This window comes from Pelophylax lessonae, assembly GCF_965119305.1.
Source record: "Pelophylax lessonae genome assembly, chromosome: 2".
Classification (NCBI taxonomy): Eukaryota; Metazoa; Chordata; class Amphibia; order Anura; family Ranidae; genus Pelophylax; species Pelophylax lessonae.
The window spans coordinates 150498674-150519316 of record NC_138769.1 but is presented as its reverse complement, the minus strand read 5'-3'; the positions used below and the strand labels follow the sequence as shown (position 1 = coordinate 150519316).

General features: G+C 44.2%; 1 protein-coding gene across 1 annotated transcript in view; it reads right to left on the bottom strand.

The window, feature by feature from the left end:
• The window catches only part of LRWD1 (leucine rich repeats and WD repeat domain containing 1), a 44395-nt gene that overhangs the window by 11475 nt on the left and 12277 nt on the right, over window positions 1-20643 (bottom strand). Inside the window, exons 3-10 of the mRNA XM_082244376.1 lie at window positions 14560-14794; window positions 13150-13269; window positions 11002-11154; window positions 10630-10737; window positions 9353-9691; window positions 7094-7220; window positions 6241-6326; window positions 825-1032 (exon numbers count right to left, since the gene is read on the bottom strand). Of these exons, the coding sequence (XP_082100502.1) occupies window positions 825-1032; window positions 6241-6326; window positions 7094-7220; window positions 9353-9691; window positions 10630-10737; window positions 11002-11154; window positions 13150-13269; window positions 14560-14794 (1376 nt within the window). The remainder of the gene's footprint in view (window positions 1-824; window positions 1033-6240; window positions 6327-7093; window positions 7221-9352; window positions 9692-10629; window positions 10738-11001; window positions 11155-13149; window positions 13270-14559; window positions 14795-20643) is intronic.

The following is a 20643-nucleotide window of genomic DNA, read 5'->3' as shown; positions in this document are numbered from 1 at the left end:
TTCTCTGAAAAGGAGGGTTTTCAGAGATCGCCTAAAAGTTAATAGAGTGGGAGATAATCGGACAGATAAGGGTAAGGAGTTCCAAAGGATTGGAGAGGCTCTGGAAAAGTCCTGGAGGCAGGCATGGGAGGAGGTGACGAGGGGGCTAGAGAGCAGGAGGTTTTAAGAGGAACGAAGAGAGCGATTAGGTTGGTATTTTGAGATGAGGCTGGTAATGTAGCTGGGGGCTAGATAAGGCTTTATAAGACCTAATTAGTTGGCCTTAAAATTTTAATAAATCCCCAAAAAATAGTAACCAAATACATTAGAGTTTCCCTTTAAAACTATGAAATTACATTACCGGTATTCTGGCTGGGGGAGGTTATGATCAGATGAGCACAAAGTGAAACAGACTTGGCCTAAACAGTGCCTAAAGCAGGGGTCTTCAAACATTTGCCCTCCAGTTGTTTGGGAACTACAATTCTCATCATGCCTAGTCGTGTCTGTGAATGTCAGAGTTTTACAATGCCTCATGGGATGTGTAGTTCAGCAACAGCTGGAGGACTGTAGTTTGAAGATCCCTGGCCTAAAGTAACAAAAGTGCTGAAGTACAGAGAACTAATGGTGCCTCTAAATAAATCCCTGTGGAACTACGACCTCTATCATTTAGTTGGCATATGCCAAAACCTCAGTAGATAGTAGAGGCTCTAACATTTCAATGACAAGGGGTAGGTAAAATAAGTACTAAATATGTTTTACATAGAAACAGTGTTACCGTATTGATAAAGAATTGTGACAGACTTAATTTCCATGCAGATATGATTTGCCAGTTTAGAAGCACTTACTGAAGAGAAATGTGTCATGTGCTGGGCTGAAACACATTATTGAGATGGCTTTTTTATGAGCTTTTATCTCTCCATAGCACATGTTAACTTTGGGATGCATGAGTCTGATTATGCCATATCTTCCACCAGCTGCCAAGACATTGACTTTTCTCTTCTGTCCCTCGTTGTTTATCATAGTTAGCGTCGTCCAGGCCAGTGCAAAGAACTCCTAAAATGGGAAATTTTTTATTCTGTTAGAAACAAACTGTAAGCATTTGTTTAAAACCCAATATCTGAACTAAATAATATAGTCAGTACTGGAAGTATTTTTTTTAACTCACTTTCAACTGTTTTACAAATCCAGCTATCCAACAAGTCAATGATTAGTACATCTGCTGAAGAGCAATACATTAAAGCTGCTTTCACACTGATCAGTTTTCTTCCTTTTGTGCCTTACCAAAAGCGAAAGAAAAATGTATGAACTTTAAATCCTGTAGAGCTCTTCACACTGGTCAGTTGCATTTTTTTAAAGTCCTGCATGCTGCGTTTTTGATTCATGCAAAACCAAGCCAAAAATGCACCTGCTCATTGAAATAAATGGAAAACGCATCAAAAGTGGCAAAAACACATCAAAAACACACCTGCTGGTCCTTTTTTGGAGTCACATGTTTGAGAAAGCAACAAAAACACACATGCGTTTTTACCACGTTTTTGCAGTGGAGCGGTGTGAAAGTAGCCTTATAGAAACCTATACAAGGAATTATACAAGCTCCCACTGCTGACCTTCTGACAATGCCAGTTGTCTGGGTTTAAAGTAGAATTTCAGCCTAAAACAAACTAGCCTCTTCCCCCTCCTGCTACCTATGTTGACCCCTGTTTATAAAAAATAAAAAAAAATAAAAAAATTGTAAAATGTATACTTTCCTATTTGAAGCTCACTCTGATCCAGTCACATGATCCCCTGAACTTGTCAGGGGTGGCTACAGGGGAGAAGAGAGTGGTGGACAACAGCTGGGATTTTCGGAAGCGGTGAAGTCACCCATATCTCCGCTGAAGTCAGGAGGGGGTGTGGACATTTTTAAGGTTAGTTAGTGTTAGGCAGGAATTCTACTTTAATACTTTCATGGACCCAGAACAACACAGATCATCTAAATGAGAACCTATAACCTGTGTACAAGTTTACATCAGTGATTCGGAAAGTACTGAAGTATCTGGATCAGCATGACAGCCAGAGATCTTGCACTGCTCAAATGTAAAGAAAGCAATAGCAGCCTCCCTTAAAGTATAACTTAAGTCAAAACTTTTATTTTAGTTTTGTATAGATTGGAAAGGGATTAGCACCCCTGTCAGTTTTTATTGCGGTCTGTGCCCCTTAACCACTTGCCGACCGCCGCACGACTATCTACGGCGGCGGTCAGCCCCTCACAGGCAAAGTGACGTAGGGCTACGTCACTAGCTTGTGAGGTTCTAGGGAGCGAGCGCGCGCCGCCGGAGGCGCGCTCCCGCGTGGTCACGGACCCCCCCCCCCCGCGCGTGTGACCTGCGATCGGCGGGGGAGAGGGAGAAAGTCAGGCAGCTTGTGTAAACAAGCTGCCTGTCATTCTCCCCTCTGTATGAGAGATGATCATACGGATCTACTATGTAGATCCGTTAATCACTCTGCATACAGCTGAAGCCACAGCCAATCACAGTAAGAATCACGCCCCTAGGGACACACACAGCCCCTCCCTCTCAAATAAAGTTAACCCCTTCACTACCAGTGTATTTTTACAGTAACAGTGCATATATATAGCACTGATTACTGTAGAAATGTCACTGGTAACCCCAAAAGTGTCAAAAATGTCAGTCAAGGGTCCGATCTGTCCGCCGCAATGTCGCAGTACCGCAAAAAAAAAAAAAAAAAAAAAAAAAAAAAAAAATCGCAGATCGCCGCCATTACGCGTTAAAAAAAAAAACAACAAAAATGACAAAAATCTTTCCCTTAGTTAGTAACGCAATAACTTTTGCGCAAACCAATCAAAATACGCTTTTTGCGATTTTTTTTACCAAACATAGGTAGCATAAAACAAATTGGCCGAAAATGTTAAAAAATTTTGATTTTTACATTTTTTTGGGGGGAATTTCATATAAAAAAATTTGAAAAATATTGCTATTTTTGCAAAATTTACGCTCTTTTTTTGTTTATAGCGCGTGATCAAAAAATCGCACAGGTGATCAAATACCGCCAAAAGAAAGCTCTGTTTGTGGGAAAAAAAGGACGCCAAATTCGTTTAGGTACAGCGTCGCACGACCGCGCAATTGTCCGTTAAAGTCACGCAGTGCCGAATCGCAAAATACCCTCTGGTCGTTTAGCAGCCAAATCCTCCGGGGCTTAAGTGGTTAAGGAAATTCACTCTCTCCGAGTCCGGTTTACCATTATCATTGAAAGTGAAAATTAAAGAAATTATCCAAATTTTGGGTTGTCACCAGAAAAGTATAAAGGAGGAGAAGTTTTCCAAGGGTACACTTGTTCTGGTGACCTTGGGGTCTCCAAGGAATTCCTTTGATTTACAGGGATTTCCTCTCACTTCCTGTTTGGCTATGAGACAGGAAGTGAAGGAAAATCTTCGCAATGGGACACAGATGGCGGGAAAAAAAAAAATCTGACAGGGGTTATAACCTTCCCTTACTCCATCCAAAATGAAAAAAAATGTTGCCTATAGTTCTACTTTAAATTTTTAATTTGAGGATGAAAGGAACGTTGCTGGGATTTTTGTAAATAATTCTGTATTTTAATAAATCATACAGGGAAAGAAAGCAGCTCTTCATAGACACTTAGGGGATTTGATAACGCAATTTCAACTTTTGCTGGCCTTAAAAGAGAAGTAAGAGGGTTTAAAACAAGAAACAAACCTGCATAATCATCTATGTGGCTGCAGTGTTGGTCCAATGCTGCAGCTGTCCCTGCTGGATCTAAGACCGAGAACTGAGGAATCACATGACTGCTGATCGCTTACTTCTCAATTTTCATTGAGCGGACTGTCAGTTATAGGTTCTCTGCACCTCCAGCACTCATTGGAGCACCAGGCTATGGAGGGGCGGAAGCAGTTGGCTCAGGCTCCCAGTGGTGCACTGAGAGGCTGAGCCAGCTGCTGATCAGGCATCTGGGCAGATCCTAACAATTTTGTTGGGATCCCTGCAGAGCATAGACCAGCTCTGTGACTTCAGCCACTGTCGGCTGAATCTAGGTCAGAGGAGTGCAGAACTTCTGCACCCAGAGTGCACTCATGTGACTCAGGAGAAAAGTACGGCCAAAACAGTTACACATACAGTGCCTTGCGAAAGTATTCGGCCCCCTTGAACTTTTCGACCTTTTGCCACATTTCAGGCTTCAAACATAAAGATATAAAACTGTAATTTTTTGTGAAGAATCAATAACAAGTGGGACACAATCATGAAGTGGAACGAAATTTATTGTATATTTCAAACTTTTTTAACAAATAAAAAACTGAAAAATTGGGCGTGCAAATTTATTCAGCCCCCTTAAGTTAATACTTTGTAGAGCCACCTTTTTCTGCGATTACAGCTGTAAGTCGCTTGGGGTATGTCTCTATCAGTTTTGCACATCGAGAGACTGACATTTTTGCCCATTCCTCCTTGCAAAACAGCTCGAGCTCAGTGAGGTTGGATGGAGAGCGTTTGTGAACAGCAGTTTTCAGTTCTTTCCACAGATTCTCGATTGGATTCAGGTCTGGACTTTGACTTGGCCATTCTAACACCTGGATATGTTTATTTGTGAACCATTCCATTGTAGATTTTGCTTTATGTTTTGGATCATTGTCTTGTTGGAAGACAAATCTCCGTCCCAGTCTCAGGGCTTTTGCAGACTCCATCAGGTTTTCTTCCGGAATGGTCCTGTATTTGGCTCCATCCATCTTCCCATCAATTTTAACCATCTTCCCTGTCCCTGCTGAAGAAAAGCAGGCCCAAACCATGATGCTGCCACCACCATGTTTGACAGTGGGGATGGTGTGTTCAGGGTGATGAGCTGTGTTGCTTTTACGCCAAACATAATGTTTTGCATTGTTGCCAAAAAGTTCGATTTTGGTTTCATCTGACCAGAGCACCTTCTTCCACATGTTTGGTGTGTCTCCCAGGTGGCTTGTGGCAAACTTTAAATGACACTTTTTATGGATATCTTTAAGAAATGGCTTTCTTCTTGCCACTCTTCCATAAAGGCCAGATTTGTGCAGTATACGACTGATTGTTGTCCTATGGACAGAGTCTCCCACCTCAGCTGTAGATCTCTGCAGTTCATCCAGAGTGATCATGGGCCTCTTGGCTGCATCTCTGATCTCAGTCTTCTCCTTGTATGAGCTGAAAGTTTAGAGGGACGGCCAGGTCTTCGTAGATTTGCAGTGGTCTGATAATCCTTCCATTTCAATATTATCGCTTGCACGGTGCTCCTTGGGATGTTTAAAGCTTGGGAAATCTTTTTGTATCCAAATCCGGCTTTAAACATCTCCACAACAGTATCTCGGACCTGCCTGGTGTGTTCCTTGTTCTTCATGATGCTCTCTGCGCTTTAAACTGACCTCTGAGACTATCACAGTGCAGGTGCATTTATACAGAGACTTGATTACACACAGGTGGATTCTATTTATCATCATTAGTCATTTAGGTCAACATTGAATCATTCATAGATCCTCACTGAACTTCTGGAGAGAGTTTGCTGCACTGAAAGTAAAGGGGCTGAATAATTTTGCACGCCCAATTTTTCAGTTTTTTTATTTGTTAACAAAGTTTGAAATATCCAATAAATTTCGTTCCACTTCATGATTGTGTCCCACTTGTTGATTCTTCACAAAAAATTACAGTTTTATATCTTTATGTTTGAAGCCTGAAATGTGCAATTTGCAAGGCACTGTATCTCTAGTCCCCACCTGCCAATTACAAACAACTTCCATTTTGAGTGTGTCTTCTTTGAATCAGATCACACCTCAATTCACATAACTAAAACACCAGGATAAGGATCCTTATTTTCAAAAATGTGATGTCATTTTCAGCCAAGAACTGAGTCTTTTCTATGTTGAAGGCCAGGGTTCCCCAATACATGCTCATAAAGTTGTTAAGCTGCAAGCCAATATTCAGTAGGCCGTGCTGCACTGTTTAGGTCAATGGATGCAGTCAGCCCAACTTGGGATGGAGCCTGCACGTCTGCCCCCATAGGAAGCTGCTTGCTATGAGGCAGACACAGAAGAGAAAGAGAAGAGAGCACTAGCGAAGAACCCCATAAGAGGAGGTTCAGGGCCACTCTTTGCAATACTATTTCACAGAGCAGATAAGTATTAAATGTTTATTTATTTATTTTTTTTGTTTTTATTACTGACTTTAGAAACTTTAATTTTCATATCTAAAGTTTAGTTATTTTAGGCAAAATATCCAGAATTACACTTACCTCTCCTGGAACTTTGTACTTCTTTAGAACCTTTCCAGTCTCACAGTCGATAACACAAACTGACTCTCCACCACATGTTGCAATAACTGAAAGGGCAGAGAATTCATCACATATCAAGCCTATTAAAGTGAAACACCAGTAACAAAAAGGAGTACTAACCATACGATCTTGCCTAAAAAAAAAAAAAAAAAAAAAAAAAAAAAAACTACCACAAATCACTGGCTATGCATATAGTGAATGTGGCAAGACTCTGTGTTCCTATACATTGGCACTCCATACACATTCCAATGATTAGAGAATGGATTGTCAGGGTCTCTAAAATAGAGGAGATGGAAGAACTGATTCACATCTCCCAAGAGCGAAAAAAAAAAAATTCACAAATACGTGGCATGTCGGAATAATTTCAAAACTGTGGGGTAATCCTAATCGCCTGCATTTTCGTTCCCTTCCTGACCCCCAGCATTGGTCTAAACATGGAATTAGAACCCTGAGGGATGTTTTTTCGGCGGGTACACCACTCCTTTTCTCAGACCTTAGGGCCAAATTTAAACTACCAGGATGGATGCTCTTTTGGTATTTCTATGCCGCACTAGCCCAATTTCCCATCCCCCCCCCCAACTTGCAAATAAATCTTATTGAGGAACTTTTGGCTCAAGAATTCCTTTCTAAACCCTTATCCACCCTTTATCTGGACTTGCTCTCACATGCAGATGGACACCCATTGACGCAGACTGTCTGTGTCCATGGATGTACGTGTGTACGGCCACATTCTGCAAATAATTTCTATAGACAGCTGTACGCATTCTACAATGCCATGAGGTCTCAAAACTTTACAGCTATATTTCTGCCTTACCTTTACTTGACAGAGTATCCAGAGCAGGTTCAAAAGCACAGGACCACAGCTGGGTGCGGAAATCATCGCTGTTGTTATTTTTACTGTGACACTGAAGAAAGTGAAGTGGCTCCACATCAAATCCTTTCTGAGAAAAGGAATACGCAAAAACGAATGAGCTGACATGTTTACACAATGTTATACATTCCAGCACAAAGTGGACACTTCTATGTACACACGCTTGAAAGAATACTTCTTGAAAGATGAACCAATAACTATAGCATGTAGAGGCGAGCATTGTATATCAATGAATTCAATACACTGGATTTTTATTTATTTATTTGTTTTTTTATTAAGTAAAGTTCCTTCAATTGGGGAAATTTGATACTGTACACCAGAGTGTATATATATATATATATATATATATATATATATATATATATATATATATATTTTGCCAACTGTTCTACTATAAGGAAATCGATTCAGAACAGGAAATAGAAATCCTCTCTTAGTTGTCACCCAAACAAGTATCTCTATTGAAACACTTCCTGTTTAGGTGAAAACTGAAACGTTTTGATCACTTTCAGCCTTTGTGATATTAGAGAGGAGAATTCTCCCCAGCAGGGACACAAACTAATAAAAGTCCGACAGGGACAGCAGATTTATTATCAACCACATGACTCAGGCTCACACACCTTGTTCACAAAGGTTTTATATTGTATGAGAGAAATGTACACAGTAAGCTTTTGCAAAGCATTTTTAAAGGCCTTCAGCAGGTTTCGAGCATCATTTAACATACACATAAGTACATTCTTTGCACAAGTGATCAGATACATTCTATGTGTTACAGAGCTTATAGAGACATTACACAGTCAAATGGGAATGTGTTAGCAAAAGAGCAAGTTATGCAGGAGTACATCTCAAAGCCAGATTAAATCTAAGTGCTTAAATACACATGAAAGTTCTGTAGTGTTCTATGCAGTATTCTAAACTGAACAAAACAAAAAAAAAGTGCATTGGATTTCTTGCATGAAGCAAGAAGGAGCGAGATCCCCCGCATTACATTCCCCAGTTAGGTAAGCTCAGTGAACCGTAAGTATAAGTAAAAGCAAGTACCATCTGCCTATGGATCAACTGCCGGACATGTGACCCCATCCACTATGCATTGGTGTCCAGTGTCTGTTTTGAATCCACCCATCTAAAACATATTTTATTACATTTTTGGGGACAACCACAAGCCTCAAAAGGTAATTCTATATAAAGGCAGGTCTGAATCCATCAGTTTTTTACAAGCCTCAATACCAACATGGCCAGAGCGGATCCACTGGATCGCTATCACCTTCCTCTCTGGGTTGCATATAGTAGGCAGGTAGAAACTGTCTGAAATAAATGTTGACTGTAACTTTAAACAGGCTGTTAGCAGGCTTCACTTCTATGTAAAACTTTTTAAAAGATATGTTTAACATCTGCACACTGGAACCCAAAGTTTCCTTGAAAGACCTTAACAAAAGCTACTTAAAGCTTGCTGAAAACTAGACAAAAGCATGTAAGCTGTTTTATAGGGAAATAAGACCTAAATGGGCCCTGGCTTCTCCAGAATAGCAATATTGACTCAAGTCCTAAATACACTCTTTATAGGACATTATCCATTTGTAGTTGTACATATGTGCAAAAAACAATTACATTTTATTTAGTCCAGTCTAACTAACATGGAACTCATAGTGGACGAGGGCTGCAAATGAAGCCCACAAACCTTTAGGGCCCTTTCACACGGACTTTCCAATCAGATCCACCTGTCAGTTTTTCAGGGGGGCCTGATCAGACCCTTCCTTCACGCCTATGGATCGGCGGAGGTCAGAGGTGACATGTCCGTTGACACCCGCCGCTATCTGATTCAATCCTGTCTGCCAAATCCAGACGGATGGTGACCCTATTTTCCCATCCGTCTGGAGAATCGGATGAAAACGGATAGGCGGTCTGTTTTCCTCTGATCTCCCCATAGAGGAGAGCGGGACTCTGACAGGTTCGTCTCTGCACAGTGAGCAGAGATGGACCTGTCATCCGCCTGCTCAGCAGGCATCAGCGGATCGATCTCCTGCTGAGCAAAACAGAGTCCGCCAAGTGGACTGCTCGTGTGAAAGGACCCTTACAGGCGTCTTCCAAAACAAGGAACTGATATGCAGAAAGAGTCAGCCACCATAATGGCTTCATCCCAGTCTGGAAATGACAGGTACTCCATTCCTTACAGAGACACGACAAAAAAAATCCAGCACTTACTTTTTTTAGTTCCCTCTTCTGTCTCCCATTGTCTCTCTTCTCATCGGGTCCTTTTTGTGATGGTGTGCTCCTTAGGTTGACTTTCTGAGGTGTTGACAAGCCACGCTTAGCAGGTTCCTTAACAGGTGTAACATTTGGTTTTTGTTTGATTGGAGAAAGTATAATATTTGGTTTATTTCTGGATGGTGAGGATTTCTGTGGGCTTTCCTGAAGTTTGGATGACCTTCTAGGTGTTAAAGCAAGTGAGAGCACATCATTTGTTCGGAGGCGCTTTGTAGGAGTTCCTAACGCAAGGTCTAATTCCCCAGTACGCTTTTTCTTACCAGGAGTTATCTGGATCTTTAGAAAAGAAAACACAAAATTTCAATCATAATTAACCACTTGCCCTACCAGCCGCAGTAGTTATACTGCAGCAGGTCGGCTCTGTTATGCAAAATGACGTACCTGTGTAGCAGTTATTAGGGGCGCTGATTGGCTAGGGGGGAGCCAATTAGCAGGTCCGGTGGGGGCGATATTGGCTGGGCACCCGCGATCACTCCCCATGGAGACAGGACGGTCTGCCGAAGTAAACACAGCGGACTGCTGTTCTGTCAGTGATGAACACAGGGATCCTGTGTTCCTCCTATTTAGGAACACAAGTCTCTGTGTTCATCCAGTAAGTAAATCCCTTACACTGTTAGAAAGCACCCCCTAGGCACACATTTACCCTTTGATCGCCCCTGGTGGTAACCCCTTCCCTGCCAGTGTCATTAGTACAGTAACAGTGTATACTTTTAGCACTGATTACTGTAGTAATGTCACTGGTCCCCTCAAAGTGTCAGTTAGGTGTCCGATCTGTCCGCCGCAATGTCGCAGTCCCACTAAAAAACTCTGATCGCCGCCATTACTAGTAAAATAAATAAATAAAAATGACAAATTTTTCCCCTAATTTGCCGACGTGATAAATTTTGCGCAAACCAATCAATATACACTTTTGGGGATTTATTTTACCAAAAATATGTAGCAGAATACATACTGGCCCACATTGATGAAAAAATTAGATTTTTTCATTTTTGTGGGGGAAAAAAAAAAAAAAAGACATTAATTGTATTTGGGTACAGCGTTGCACGACCGTGCAATTGTCAGTTAAAATACTGCAGTGCCATATTGCAAAAAAAAATGGCCTGGCCATTAAGGGTGTAAAACCTTCCGGTCCCTTAGTGGTGGTTAAAGATAATGTATAGTACTTTAAGGGCAATAAATAAATAAATAATAAAAAATAGCTGGTTTGTGCTGACCTCTGTATTATCATCATCATCATTTGCAGATACTGGTTCAGGTTGTGGCTCAGCAATCTTTTTCTTATTACACAATTTAAAAATTAATTCTTCTGCAAGTATGTTCACCTGTGTGACAAATAAAAAGAAAGCTGGATGTAACAAACAGAAAAAATATAAAAAGTCAGGCAGAGTGCACAATGTTTTCATGTCAGCTGTATGTTCCTCACTAGATAGGCAGGCAAAGAGCTAACATTTGAAACAGCTTGATGAACCAAAAAAAAGCTAATTCCTAATGATTAAAGCCAAAAATGAATGGCCTCAAGACAATAGATTGTAACTTCTCTTTATAAATGTATTTAGGATGAACATCAGCAATCTTTGAAGTCTTACTTTCCACTTGGTAAAGTCTTTGAGAGAGTTAGGACCATACTTCACATGATTTACCACGGTCTTCAGAAACTCCTTACTGACAGATTTAATCATGGCTGGCGTCGGCTCATTAGGCAATTTGTCCTTAAAGCTCTTCTCCCAGTAGGTTTCGACCTATGAGACAACATGAAGAAACATAGCCTTACATATAAAGTAATCAGCTCCTGCATCTCTGCAGCAGGACAGGGTTTTATTTGAATGATTGCAAAAAGCTTACAGCTGAATTCCAGCTTTAGTTTTCATTCTTGCACAGTTGTGCTGAGTACTGAAATTGCTTACTCTGCAGCGAGTCAGAGAGAGCCTGCATTATTTCCTGTCAGGAAGATGTCCAGCATCATCTTCATCTTTCCTCCCCAGCCTTACTATACCCATCCCACCTCTTTCCCTGCCCTTTACCATTTCTCACCTGCTAGCATTGCATTGAGGATCACAGAGACCTAGTAACAGCATTGCTAGGACTAACATAAGATAAAGGCGGAGAAAAGAGGAATTGGGAAAGGCAGATTAAAATTCAGCTTGAATATTTAAAGAAGAACTCCAGCTTTTCCTCCCCAAAAGAAAAGATGCATTGTGCATGTAAAATTAATCACAACCCCACTGTCAGTGTATGCGTAACTTACCTTCTTTAGCTGTATATAGCAGGTTTCTGTGTCTGTGATGTCACTCCTGCCTGAATTTCTACGTTCCTGCTTCCTTTCCTTTTCTAATCTTGATACAGGTCTCATGATCCTTCGAGCCTCTGTAACTTCAGGGCAGGCTATGGGAGTAACTTGTACCAGTTCTGGGAGTTGATGTGGGAGGGTCCTACGGTTACTGTGGGTATTTATGGGCCTTCATGTGGGTGGTGAAAGGTGTAAATGTGATTCCAAAAACAGTATCTCTCCTGCACTCAAGTGGCATGCGGGAAGATGAATGTTCTGAATGGTCTTTTTAGCACAGATAAGGTGGTCTTGCTGCCCCCTCAGGACCAAGGGTATCCAAAAACACCGAAAGACAACAAGAGAAGGGCACACCGACCTTGTGCATTACCACTAAAAAGTTTATTAAAATCTAAATGGGTAGTGTACATTATACTCACAAACGTAGGATGTATACGTGCATGTAGGAAATAGGAGCCAATCGCCTCCAGAACACTTCTCTGCTGCTGGATGGCGTCCACAAAGACCTGGCTTGGCTTACGCGTTTCGAGGGAGAACCCTCTTCCTCAGAGCCGAAATCACGTAAGCCAAGCCAGGTCTTTGTGGACGCCATCACGTATACATCCTACGTTTGTGAGTATAATGTACGCTACCCATTTCGATTTTAATAAACTTTTTAGTGGTAATGCACAAGGTCGGTGAGCCCTTCTCTTGTTGTTGTCTTTCAAAGGTGTAAATATGTCATACCTGCTCCTGTGTTATTCCTGTCTTGCAGCATGCCAAGGAATAATGGCTTACTGCAAGACTACAGAGAAAGGGCTATTGGGAGGTTATGAAGGGGTTTCCTTTATATGTAAATGAATCACTTCACAGAGAGTAGGGCTCTGGGAGGGTGCGATCTGATTCTCCCCGTTTACACTGGTCAGCATATTTAACTGGGCAGGATTGAATTCTAATTGTGATCCATTCAAACCTGCCCAGCAACAGCTAGCTTTCAGAACAGGCTGTGTATGAAGGGGTTTCCCTCTTGAATAATACTGTGATCTGTGAAGCAGGACTTTTCCTGAAGGTGTGACTGGGTGGGATAGAATGCTAATTACTATCAACCTCAGTCTGATATATTTAATCCCACCCACCATCAGAGCTGTGAAGGAAGTTACATCATTAGTCTAATGGAAGACAAAGTGGAGTGTTATAGACTCTAGCTGCTGCAGGAAGTGGCTGTGGAAGTCTATTAGCAGGATTTACAGAGTGCCACATGATACAAAGCCACAAGTAAACCCAGAATATCAGAGGATCTGCAGACAACAGAACAACATGGTACAGAAGTATGATCTATGCTAGGACTGATCATTCAGTTCTCATGAAAAGAAAGTTGGAATTCAACTTCAAACAGTCTAAAGTGCATGATCTTTTCTATGTCCTTCTATGTCTATTGCTAGCTGAGGTTTTCTAGGAGCAGTGCACTTACCCTGAAGTTCAATTCTCTGTGGTTGACAAACCGGACATGATTAGCCAGAGATGTTATATCTTTATTATTTAATCGTCGCACTTTAGGTAGAAGACAGAACACCTTGTAATTATCGCTGACCTAAAATAGGCAAGAAGCATTAAAAACAATCATAAAAGTGCTCAATATACTGGAAGCTGGAAAAAGTGTTAATTAATGTAGCCTGTTTATATTATTAAGCTTTTGCTTACATATGCTCAAACTTTTTAGGCTTCATACACATGGCTAGCACAGACCTCCCCAGACCCGCTGCCGCATACAGCCACTATTAGCATTGAATTAGAAGATGTGGCTGTATGCGATTTTGCACTGAGGGTTGCTCAAAGCACCCGCATTGACATGCTCTGAACACACACTACCTGTGTTAGGAGCATATGTTCATACGTGTGCTTTACAAAACCCTGATGCATAACTGCGTACAACCACATCTTCTAATTCACCTAGATTGGCTTAAGTACACGGAAGCAGCGCGTCCCAGGAGAGTGATTATTCAGGCTCTGCATCCTGTACAGCCTTACTGAGCGAAAAAATAAACATTGCCGCTGCTAACACCCTTCTGAAAATATGAATTGACTGATGATTATGCTGATCTTCTAGCTTAAATTGAAGTGAGTGTAAAGCCTAGATTTTGTTTTTTAATTAAATAACAAATTCGTTATACTTACCTGCTGTGTGCAATGGTTTTGCACAGAGCAGCCTCAAACCTCCTCTTCTGGGGTTCCCCCCATCAACGCTACAGGCTCCTCCCTTTCTCTGTGTTTCCCCATAGCAAGCCATTTGCTATGAAAGCACAGGCTGTGCTGCCAGTGTGCCCAAAGACATGCACAGTGTGGCTGTGCCCCCCACCTCACCTCACAGCAATTCCATCTCATAGCATTGGAGAAGGGAGTGAGTGGGTTAGTGAGGTGTTTTTTTACCTTAAATGCCGGAAATGCATTAGGGTAAAAAAAAACCCCCAGTCTTTTGCAAATCAGGTAAGAAAGAGAAATATCAGAGGTCCTTATCTGTATACTGATTCTGGGGGAAGATTTCCTTGCCGGGGGAAAACAGTGATAATTGCTTGTGGCTATAACAGCCACTAGCAATTGCATGTAAAACTCAGCAGGTTGGTTGTACCCAAGTTGATTGATCGATCAACTTGGGTGAATTCAGCCTGCCCATGATGGTTCGGGCTGAGATTTGAATCATCTATGGCTGGCTTTAGCTGGACAGGTAATTTCATCCAGACTTAAAGTCATTAACAAACTGAACCTCCACTATAGCCAAAATTTTGTTTGCTTTTGAATAGAAGAGGAGCATTACAATCACCCCTGGTGGTGCTTTATGGTGTTGCTAGGCCTAGCATTACTGGAAAGGCAGCAGTTTACTTACAGTCAGATATAGGTTTTCTTCATACATGACCTCCTCCAGATTGGGAAACTGTTGCAGACTGGTTATATCCTCAACCTGATTGTCACTGAAATTTAGCACCTTTAGTTTAGGAAGGCTGATCTTTCCTGGGATTTCAGATAGACAGTTCTTAGAGATGTCCAGTTGTTCAAGATTTATCATTTGTGAAAAAAGACGTGGATCAATATCTTTTGCCTCCAGCTGCATTTTAGACAAGCTAAAAAAAACAAAAAAAAAAAAAAACAAATGTCAAATAATCTATATTAAAAATTGACAGAGGACTATATATGCATCTACATAGTTAACAAAGCTATATCTGAAAATCTTGTCAACAAAAGCATGATTTATGAACAGCTCTTTAAATAGTTATTTTAAAACCTAGGCACAGGCACCGAAATGGACCTCCAGGTCATGGCTACTTGAACACAGACTGACCTCTATATGATCAGGGCTGTCAGGATGTGCCAAGTCAAATTACAAAAACACAAATAAAACAATTCTCCAAAATGAGATCCCTTCCGTGAAAGTCCACTGGTGGTTGGCAATAACTGTATTCCCAAGACTTTTGCTAATAACACTGATCTCATACATCACTGTTTAACAGTAAAGCTAATTGTATTGTTTATGACAACCAATTAGCTTTCCTTTTTATTCCCTTCAGTGCAGATTAGAATAGAAAATTAAAAAAGGTAAAAAAAAAAAAAAAAGAGGTCTTGCAGTAATGAAACTTTAATAAAATAGATCCATTGTGAGGATCTCTCATGTAAGTTTCCTGTATGCACTGCAGCATCAGAGGTGGAACATTAGCCAATGTTTCTAGAAGTGCATGAATTTAAAGACTGAGGGAAAATACCATCAGCGTTCCTATTAGAGCTGAACTCTATACTTTCACTATGGACTCATAGGTAAGCTCTGCATTGAGTGAAACACGTTGGGATGTCTTCTAAGAGGCGGAACAGTCTGTAAATCAGATCGTTCAGTAAATCTGTAGAAGGCTTTTAAACAGAGAGCGGCTCTTCCTCCTCTTTGTGATTATTCTGGATGAATCCCCTGGAGCAACCAGCAACTACTGGGAGCGAGCACTGCGAGTTGGAGGACTTGTGAGGAAGTGTGCCTGTAGCAGAATATTGTTTATTGCACTATACTATTGTATTATTGGGCTCTAGACTTAACATTCCTCAACAGAATTATGGATCTGATTAGAGCAAGACTATTTAGACCAAGCATTACAGTATATTTTTGTCTTTTGGGCTTGCTTGAACCCGAGATGCAATTTAATGAAAATAACCCTCCTGAAAAACATTATGAGTGCAATTAGAGCAAGACCATTTAAGACCACCTATTGATCCCAGCCTCCCTTCTTTCCCTGCCACTATGCCAATGGATCCACTTGACCTTATCTTCTCTTGTTCCACTCTGTTTAAGTTTCCTATTGACACTTACCTACCTTAAAAATAGAAAAATGGCAAGGGCACAATGCACATCCTATTGTGGATTACACAATATGCAAATATCACCTATCCTTCTCACTTGAGGCACCCTTGCAATTTTAAATTGTCATTTGGTTGGTATATACCTATATATACACACACCACTCAGCCAGAACGTTATGACCACAAATAGGTTAAGTGGATAACAGGCCCGGACTGGGACAAAAAATAGGCCCGGGCATTTTAGGCTGAGCAGCCCATTTTTTTTTTTTTTTTTAAACAAAATGACCAATGATGAACAACTACCGGTTTCTCTGTTTTTTAGTTATATTTAACCTGCACACCCATGCGATCCGATTCTGCAAATCGCACTGTGTTTTGAAAACCGATTGCGGGGTGTCGTTAACCTAACATACACTCTGCAATCTGTTTGCATGGACGGGTTGCTATTTAGATGCAGTCCGCATTTGGTGTGAACTCAGGCTAAGAGATAACAGGTAATTTTAGGGTACATTAAAAATATATTACCCAATTTTTGGGTAAAATATAAAAGATAGGGGATAGGGATGACATCAGTAGTGGTGGTGGTGGGATAGGGATGACATCAGTAGTGGTGGTGGTGGGATAGGGATGACATCAGTAGCGGTGGTGGTGGGATAGGGATGACATCAGTAGCGGTGGTGGTGGGATAGGGATGACATCAGTAGCGGTGGTGGTGGGATAGGAATGACATCAGTAGCAGTGGTGGTAGGGATAAGGATGACATCAGAAGCAGTGGGAATAGGAATGACATCAGTGGCAGTGGTAGTGGGAATTGGGATGACATCAGTGGCAGTGGTAGTGGGAATTGGGATGACATCAGTGGCAGTGGGGATTGGGATGACATCAGTGGCAGTGGGGATTGGGATGACATCAGTGGCAGTGGGGATTGGGATGACATCAGTGGCAGTGGGGATTGGGATGACATCAGTGGCAGTGGGGATTGGGATGACATCAGTGGCAGTGGTGGTGGGGATAGGGGTGACATCAGTGGTGGTGGGGGATAGGGGTTACATCAGTGGTAGTGAGGATTGGGATGATATCAGTGGCAGTGGTGGTGGGGATAGGGGTGACATCAGTGGTGGTGGGGGATAGGGGGGACATCCGTGGCAGTGGTGGTGGGGATAGGGGTGACATCCGTGGCAGTGGTGGTGGGGATAGGGGTGACATCCGTGGTGGTGGTGGTGGGGATAGGGGTGACATCCGTGGCGGTGGTGGTGGGGATAGGGGTGACATCAGTGGGAATGATGAGGATAGGGGTGACATCAGTGGCAGTGGTGGTAAGGATAGGAATAACATCAGTGGCAGTGGTGGTGGGGATAGGAATGACAATGTCTGCCACTGATGTCATCCCTATGCTCATCACCACTGCCACTAATGTCATCCTTATCCCCACCGCTACTGATGTCATCCCTATCCCCCCCATCACCACTGCCTCATGGGAGGGGGGGAGAGATCAGACAGAGGGATGGCGGTGGGAGAGATGGGATCTGGTAGAGGTATGGCGGTGAAAGAGATGGGATGCGGCAGAGGTATGGCAGTGGGAGGGATGGGATCAGGCAGAGGTATGGCGGTGGGAGAGATGGGATCAGGCAGAGGTATGGCAGTGGGAGAGATGGGATCAGGCAGAGGTATGGCAGTGGGAGAGATGGGATCAGGCAGAGGTATGGCAGTGGGAGAGATGGGATCAGGCAGAGGTATGGCAGTGGGAGAGATGGGATCAGGCAGAGGTATGGCAGTGGGAGAGATGGGATCAGGCAGAGGTATGGCAGTGGGAGAGATGGGATCAGGCAGAGGTTTGGCATTGGGAGAGATGGAATGAGGCAGAGGTATGGCATTGGGAGAGATGGGATGAGGCAGAGGTATGGCGGTGGGAGAGATGGGATCAGGCAGAGGTATGGCAGTGGGAGAGATGGGATCAGGCAGAGGTATGGCAGTGGGAGAGATGGGATCAGGCAGAGGTATGGCAGTGGGAGAGATGGGATCAGGCAGAGGTATGGCAGTGGGAGAGATGGGATCAGGCAGAGGTATGGCAGTGGGAGAGATGGGATCAGGCAGAGGTTTGGCATTGGGAGAGATGGGATGAGGCAGAGGTATGGCATTGGGAGAGATGGGATGAGGCAGAGGTATGGCGGTGGGAGAGATGGGATCAGGCAGAGGTATGGGATTGGGAGAGATGGGATGAGGCAGAGGTATGGCATTGGGAGGGATGGGATGGGATCAGGCAGAGGTATGGCATTGGGAGAGATGGGATGAGGCAGAGGTATGGCGGTGGGAGAGATGGGATCAGGCAGAGGTATGGCAGTGGGAGAGATGGGATCAGGCAGAGGTATGGCAGTGGGAGAGATGGGATCAGGCAGAGGTATGGCGGTGGGAGAGATGGGATCAGGCAGAGGTATGGCGGTGGGAGAGATGGGATCAGGCAGAGGTATGGCGGTGGGAGAGATGGGATGAGGCAGAGGTATGGCATTGGGAGAGATGGGATGAGGCAGAGGTATGGCATTGGGAGAGATGGGATGAGGCAGAGGTATGGCATTGGGAGAGATGGGATGAGGCAGAGGTATGGCGGTGGGAGAGATGGGATCAGGCAGAGGTATGGCATTGGGAGAGATGGGATGAGGCAGAGGTATGGCATTGGGAGAGATGGGATGAGGCAGAGGTATGGCATTGGGAGGGATGGGATGGGATCAGGCAGAGGTATGGCGGTGGGAGAGATGGGATGAGGCAGAGGTATGGCGGTGGGAGAGATGGGATCAGGCAGAGGTATGGCGGTGGGAGAGATGGGATGAGGCAGAGGTATGGCGGTGGGAGAGATGGGATGGGATCAGGCAGAGGTATGGCGGTGGGAGAGATGGGATGAGGCAGAGGTATGGCATTGGGAGAGATGGGATGAGGCAGAGGTATGGCATTGGGAGAGATGGGATGAGGCAGAGGTATGGCATTGGGAGGGATGGGATGGGATCAGGCAGAGGTATGGCGGTGGGAGAGATGGGATGAGGCAGAGGTATGGCGGTGGGAGAGATGGGATCAGGCAGAGGTATGGCGGTGGGAGAGGTATGGCGGTGGGAGAGATGGGATCAGGCAGAGGTATGGCGGTGGGAGAGATGGGATCAGGCAGAGGTATGGCGGTGGGAGAGATGGGATCAGGCAGAGGTATGGCGGTGGGAGAGATGGGATCAGGCAGAGGTATGGCAGTGGGAGAGATGGGATCAGGCAGAGGTATGGCAGTGGGAGAGATGGGATCAGGCAGAGGTATGGCAGTGGGAGAGATGGGATCAGGCAGAGGTATGGCAGTGGGAGAGATGGGATCAGGCAGAGGTTTGGCATTGGGAGAGATGGAATGAGGCAGAGGTATGGCATTGGGAGAGATGGGATGAGGCAGAGGTATGGCGGTGGGAGAGATGGGATCAGGCAGAGGTATGGCAGTGGGAGAGATGGGATCAGGCAGAGGTATGGCAGTGGGAGAGATGGGATCAGGCAGAGGTATGGCAGTGGGAGAGATGGGATCAGGCAGAGGTATGGCAGTGGGAGAGATGGGATCAGGCAGAGGTATGGCAGTGGGAGAGATGGGATCAGGCAGAGGTTTGGCATTGGGAGAGATGGGATGAGGCAGAGGTATGGCATTGGGAGAGATGGGATGAGGCAGAGGTATGGCGGTGGGAGAGATGGGATCAGGCAGAGGTATGGGATTGGGAGAGATGGGATGAGGCAGAGGTATGGCATTGGGAGGGATGGGATGGGATCAGGCAGAGGTATGGCATTGGGAGAGATGGGATGAGGCAGAGGTATGGCGGTGGGAGAGATGGGATGAGGCAGAGGTATGGCGGTGGGAGAGATGGGATCAGGCAGAGGTATGGCAGTGGGAGAGATGGGATCAGGCAGAGGTATGGCGGTGGGAGAGATGGGATCAGGCAGAGGTATGGCGGTGGGAGAGATGGGATCAGGCAGAGGTATGGCAGTGGGAGAGATGGGATCAGGCAGAGGTATGGCAGTGGGAGAGATGGGATCAGGCAGAGGTATGGCGGTGGGAGAGATGGGATCAGGCAGAGGTATGGCGGTGGGAGAGATGGGATCAGGCAGAGGTATGGCGGTGGGAGAGATGGGATGAGGCAGAGGTATGGCATTGGGAGAGATGGGATGAGGCAGAGGTATGGCATTGGGAGAGATGGGATGAGGCAGAGGTATGGCATTGGGAGAGATGGGATGAGGCAGAGGTATGGCGGTGGGAGAGATGGGATCAGGCAGAGGTATGGCATTGGGAGAGATGGGATGAGGCAGAGGTATGGCATTGGGAGAGATGGGATGAGGCAGAGGTATGGCATTGGGAGGGATGGGATGGGATCAGGCAGAGGTATGGCGGTGGGAGAGATGGGATGAGGCAGAGGTATGGCGGTGGGAGAGATGGGATCAGGCAGAGGTATGGCGGTGGGAGAGATGGGATGAGGCAGAGGTATGGCGGTGGGAGAGATGGGATGGGATCAGGCAGAGGTATGGCGGTGGGAGAGATGGGATGAGGCAGAGGTATGGCATTGGGAGAGATGGGATGAGGCAGAGGTATGGCATTGGGAGAGATGGGATGAGGCAGAGGTATGGCATT